The sequence below is a fragment of the Bombina bombina genome, chromosome 3 (genome assembly GCF_027579735.1).
Source record: "Bombina bombina isolate aBomBom1 chromosome 3, aBomBom1.pri, whole genome shotgun sequence".
Taxonomy (NCBI): domain Eukaryota; kingdom Metazoa; phylum Chordata; class Amphibia; order Anura; family Bombinatoridae; genus Bombina; species Bombina bombina.
In genome coordinates this window covers 718,758,718-718,764,717 of record NC_069501.1, presented here as the reverse complement: position 1 = coordinate 718,764,717, position 6,000 = coordinate 718,758,718, and the positions used below count along the sequence as shown (strand labels likewise).

The 6,000-nt window shown below is 41.3% G+C and overlaps 1 protein-coding gene across 1 annotated transcript in view; it reads right to left on the bottom strand.

The window, feature by feature from the left end:
- Positions 1-355: 355 nt before the first annotated feature.
- CIP2A (cellular inhibitor of PP2A) overlaps positions 356-6,000 on the bottom strand; it is a 335,048-nt gene continuing 329,403 nt past the window's right edge. The window contains exon 21 of the mRNA XM_053707535.1: positions 356-792. Coding sequence (XP_053563510.1) covers positions 622-792 — 171 coding nt within the window. The 3' untranslated portion in view covers positions 356-621. The remainder of the gene's footprint in view (positions 793-6,000) is intronic.

Below are 6,000 nucleotides of genomic sequence, written 5' to 3'. Positions count from 1 at the left end.
TCTGTTTAAGAAACCCTGTACCTTGTACTAGTTTAATTATGCCTAGAAGGAGAGACTTACATAGACACCACCTCTCTAGCTCCAGAACCTGACCCCTCCACACAATAGCTCCCAACACCTGAACCCGATACCACGAGGAGCATGACAGAATACATATGCACACCAGTATGAATAAGAGTTATACAAGAGTGAGTGAAAAGAATCATATAAAAGCTGATCAAAACACTACACAGGAAACAAATTAATTAAAAAATACAAAAGCAAGAAATTTAAGAACGGATTGATAAATGTGAAACAGGTCCTAATAGTGGGGAGGTACTGCATAATTACACAGAAAAAGAAACCATGAACAATAAATAATTAAGTTAATTTATTCCACATTTAAACTTTCAAACACCAATTTTCTACAAAAGATAATGTTTGGGCTAAGGACACAGTATGACTAGTTCTGTTAAAGAGACACTATAGCAAAAAGTTAATTATTGTAACCATTAAAAAAGTTAAAAATTTACTCTGTACATTAGTATTTCATAAAAAATGTGGAAAGGCATAAAGTACAACATAGATGAGATGGTTCGTGACATACTGATCAGGTAATTGGATAAAGATGTATATTCATTTCTAAAGACTGAGGTTCACTTTCTCAGCATTCAGCTTGCCACCACTCAGGCTATGTATCATGGCAATCATGTGGGAATGTTTGCTCAGTTCTTCTTGTTGAGCTTTCACAATAGCTTCCCTTTCCTCCAAGCGTGCTTCTAGTTGTGTCTTTTGAACTTCTAATGAAGATGCCTGCGTGGTACATAAACATAAGCAAATTATGTTACCCTTTTTGTTAACTAACATATAAAAACATAAATTATGCTTACCTGATAATTTAATTTCTTCTGTATAAGGAGAGTCCACAACATCATTCCTTACTGTTGGGAAATACTGAACCTGGCCACCAGTAGGAGGCAAAGACACCCCAGCCAAAGGTTTAAATACTCCCCATATTTCCCTCATATCCCAGTCATTCTGCCAAGGGAACAATTGTGGCGGAAGAGAAAAACAAATTTTTTGTCCGCCCATTCTAGAGGAATGAGCCGTAATCCTCTGAGGAGGTCTAAGTCTCGCTGACTCGTAAGGCAAGCGTATAACACTCCTCAACCAAAAAGATAAGTAAGTCGAAGACGCCTTCAGACCCTTACGCTTCCCAGAGTTGATAAAAAATAAGGAATAAGTTTGTCTAAAATCCTTAGTAGCTTGAAGATAAAACTTTAAAGCTAGGACAACACACAGATTATGAAGTAAACATTCCTTCGAAGGAGGATTAGGACACAAGGAAGGAAACCACAATCTCCTGATCGATGTTACGATCAGACACCACCTTAGGAAGAAAACATAGGACAGCCTTATCAGTGTGGAACACCAGATAAGGAGGCTCACAAGGCAGCCATTTCAGAAACTTTGAGTGCCGAAACAATAGCCAATAAAAAAAAGAACCTACCAGGACAACGATTTAATGTCAACCAAATGCATAGGCTCACACGGAGCCTGTTGCAAAAACTTAACAAGATTCAAACTACAAGGCGGAGCGTTGGATCTAAACACATGTCTGATCATGATCAGAGCCTTAATGAAGGCTCTGCAAGCCTCTTGTGCAGCAAAACAGAAAGGGACGAAATCTGTCACCTCAGGGAACTGGCAGAAAGGCCCTTCTACAGACACTCCTGAAAAAAAAAGGAAAGAATCCTGGCAGCCTTGACCTTATGCCAGGCAAAACCACGCTCTTCACACCAGAACAAGTAAGTTCTCCACACCTTATAATAGATGCGACGAGTAACAGGTTTACGAGCCTGAATATGAGTGTGTCAATAACCCTCTCAGAGAAACCTCTCTTGGCTAAGACTAAGCGTTCAATCTCCACGCAGTCAGCCTCAGAGAATCTAGATTTTGATGAACAAAGGGACCCTGTTCCAGCAGATCCCTGCTGCAAGGTAACCACCAGGTCCACGAACCACATCCTTTGCGGCCACGATGGAGCAATCGGTATCACTGATGCTTGCTCCTGCTTGATGCGGGCCACACTACACGAGGGAGAAGTGGGTCACGATTTCTAAAGCCCAGGAGTCCTGAACGTCTCTTGCCCAAGTCTGAGCAAAGAGAGAAAGTATGCCCCCTACTAGATCAGGTCCCGGATCAGGGGCTGCCCCTTCATGCTGTCTTGGTGGCAGCAGCGGGCTTCTTGGCCTGTTTACCTTTGTTCCAAGTCTGGTTAGGTCTCCAGACGGACTTGGATGGAGCAAAATTCCCCTCCTGCTTTGCAGCAGGGGAAGAGGTAGAGGGACCACCTTTGAAGTTTCGAAAGGAACGAAAAATATTTTGTTTGGTCCTCATCTTATTTGTCTTATCCTGAGGAAGGGCATGGCCTTTTCCTCCAGTGATGTCTGAAATTATCTCTTTCAGTTCAGGCCCGAATAGGGTCTTACCCTTGAAAGGAATGGCTAAAAGCTTAGATTTTGATGACACGTCAGCAGACCAGAACTTAAGCCATAACGCTCTACGCGCCAAAATGGCAAAACCTGAATTCTTTGCCTCTAATTTAGCCAATTGAAAAGCGGCATCTGTAATGAAAGAATTAGCTAGCTTGAGAGCCCTAATTCTATCCAGAATATTGTCTAATGGGGTCTCAACCTTAAGAGCCTCCTCTAGAGCCTTGAACCAAAATGCAGCTGCAGTAGTTACAGGAACAATGCACGCTATAGGTTGCGGAAGAAAACCCTGATGAATAAATATTTTCTTTAGAAGACCCTCTAATTTTTTATCCATAGGATCTTTGAAAGCACAACTGTCCTCAATAGGTATAGTTGTACGCTTAGCCAGGGTAGAAATAGCTCCCTCCACCTTAGGGACCGTTTGCCACGAATCCCGAATGGTGTCTGATATGGGAAACATCTTCTTAAAAGTAGGAGGGGGAGCGAACGCAATACCTGGTCTATCCCACTCCTTAGTAACAATGTCCGAAATCCTCTTAGGGACCGGAAAAAAATTAGTTTAAGCAGGAACCTCTAGATATCTATCCATTTTACACAATTTCTCTGGTGGAATTGCAATAGGGTCACAATCATCCAGAGTCGCTAAAACCTCCCTGAGCAATAAGCGGAGGTGTTCTAGCTTAAATTTAAAAGCCGTCATATCTGAGTCTGACTGAGGGAACATCCTTCCTGAATCAGAAAGCTCTCCCTCAGACAGCAATTCCCTCACCCCCAACTCAGAACATTGTGAGGGTACATCGGAGATAGCTAATAAAGCGTCAGAGGGCTCAGTATTTACTCTCACACCGGACCTACTGCGCTTCCCCTGCAACCCAGGCAGCTTAGATAAAACCTCTGTGAGGGTAGTATTCATAACTGCGGCCATATCTTGCAGGGTGAAAGAATTAAGACGCACTAGAAGTACTTGGCGTCGCTTGTGCGGGCGTTAATGGTTGTGACACTTGGGGAGAATTAGATGGCATAACCTGATTCTCTTCTGACTGAGAATCATCTTGCGACATACTTTTATTAGCTAAAATATGTTCTTTGCAATTTATTGCCCTTTCAGTGCATGAGGAACATATTTTAAGTGGGGGTTCCACAATGGCTTCCAAACACATTGAACATTGGCTTTCCTCAATGTCAGACATGTTAAACAGGCTAGTAATGACCACAAACAGGCTTGAAAACACTTTATTTAATGAAAAAATAACAATCTGAAAAAAACGGTACTGCGCCTTTAACCCCTTAGTGACCAGAGCACTTTTCCATTTTCTGTCCGTTTGGGACCAAGGCTATTTTTACATTTCTGCGGTGTTTGTGTTTAGCTGAAATTTTCCTCTTACGCATTTACTGTACCCACACATATTATATACCGTTTTTCTCGCCATTAAATGGACTTTCTAAAAATACCATTATTTTCATCATATCTTATCATTTACTATAAAAAAAATTATAAAATATGAGGAAAAATGGAAAAAAACACACTTTTTCTAACTTTGAACCCCAAAATCTGTTACATATCTACAACCACCAAAAAACACCCATGCTAAATTGTTTCTAAATTTTGTCCTGAGTTTAGAAATACCCAATGTTTACATCTTCTTTGCTTTTTTTGTAACTTATAGGGCCATAAATACAAGTAGCACTTTGCTATTTTCAAACCATTTTTTTTCAAAATTAACGCTAGTTACATTAGAACACTAATATCTTTCAGGAATCCCTGAATATCCATTGACATGTATATATTTTTTTTTAGAAGACATCCCAAATTATTGATCTAGGCCCATTTTGGTATATTTCATGCCACCATTTCACCGCCAAATGCGATCAAATACAAAAAAACAGAATTTATGTTTACCTGATAAATTACTTTCTCCAACGGTGTGTCCGGTCCACGGCGTCATCCTTACTTGTGGGATATTCTCTTCCCCAACAGGAAATGGCAAAGAGCCCAGCAAAGCTGGTCACATGATCCCTCCTAGGCTCCGCCTACCCCAGTCATTCGACCGACGTTAAGGAGGAATATTTGCATAGGAGAAACCATATGATACCGTGGTGACTGTAGTTAAAGAAAATAAATTATCAGACCTGATTAAAAAACCAGGGCGGGCCGTGGACCGGACACACCGTTGGAGAAAGTAATTTATCAGGTAAACATAAATTCTGTTTTCTCCAACATAGGTGTGTCCGGTCCACGGCGTCATCCTTACTTGTGGGAACCAATACCAAAGCTTTAGGACACGGATGAAGGGAGGGAGCAAATCAGGTCACCTAAATGGAAGGCACCACGGCTTGCAAAACCGTTCTCCCAAAAATAGCCTCAGAAGAAGCAAAAGTATCAAACTTGTAAAATTTGGTAAAAGTGTGCAGTGAAGACCAAGTCGCTGCCCTACATATCTGATCAACAGAAGCCTCGTTCTTGAAGGCCCATGTGGAAGCCACAGCCCTAGTGGAATGAGCTGTGATTCTTTCAGGAGGCTGCCGTCCGGCAGTCTCGTAAGCCAATCTGATGATGCTTTTAATCCAAAAAGAGAGAGAGGTAGAAGTTGCTTTTTGACCTCTCCTTTTACCAGAATAAACAACAAACAAGGAAGATGTTTGTCTAAAATCCTTTGTAGCATCTAAATAGAATTTTAGAGCGCGAACAACATCCAAATTGTGCAACAACCGTTCCTTCTTTGAAACTGGTTTCGGACACAAAGAAGGCACGACTATCTCCTGGTTAATGTTTTTGTTAGAAACAACTTTTGGAAGAAAACCAGGTTTAGTACGTAAAACCACCTTATCTGCATGGAACACCAGATAAGGAGGAGAACACTGCAAAGCAGATAATTCTGAAACTCTTCTAGCAGAAGAAATTGCAACCAAAAACAAAACTTTCCAAGATAATAACTTAATATCAACGGAATGTAAGGGTTCAAACGGAACCCCCTGAAGAACTGAAAGAACTAAGTTGAGACTCCAAGGAGGAGTCAAAGGTTTGTAAACAGGCTTGATTCTAACCAGAGCCTGAACAAAGGCTTGAACATCTGGCACAGCTGCCAGTTTTTTGTGAAGTAACACAGACAAGGCAGAAATCTGTCCCTTCAAGGAACTTGCAGATAATCCTTTCTCCAATCCTTCTTGAAAAAAGGATAGAATCTTAGGAATCTTTACCTTGTCCCAAGGGAATCCTTTAGATTCACACCAACAGATATATTTTTTCCATATTTTGTGGTAAATTTTTCTAGTTACAGGCATTCTGGCCTGAACAAGAGTATCAATAACAGAATCTGAGAACCCTCGTTTTGATAAGATCAAGCGTTCAATCTCCAAGCAGTCAGCTGGAGTGAGACCAGATTCGGATGTTCGAACGGACCTTGAACAAGAAGGTCTCGTCTCAAAGGTAGCTTCCATTGTGGAGCCGATGACATATTCACCAGATCTGCATACCAAGTCCTGCGTGGCCACGCAGGAGCTATCAAGATCACCGACGCCCTCT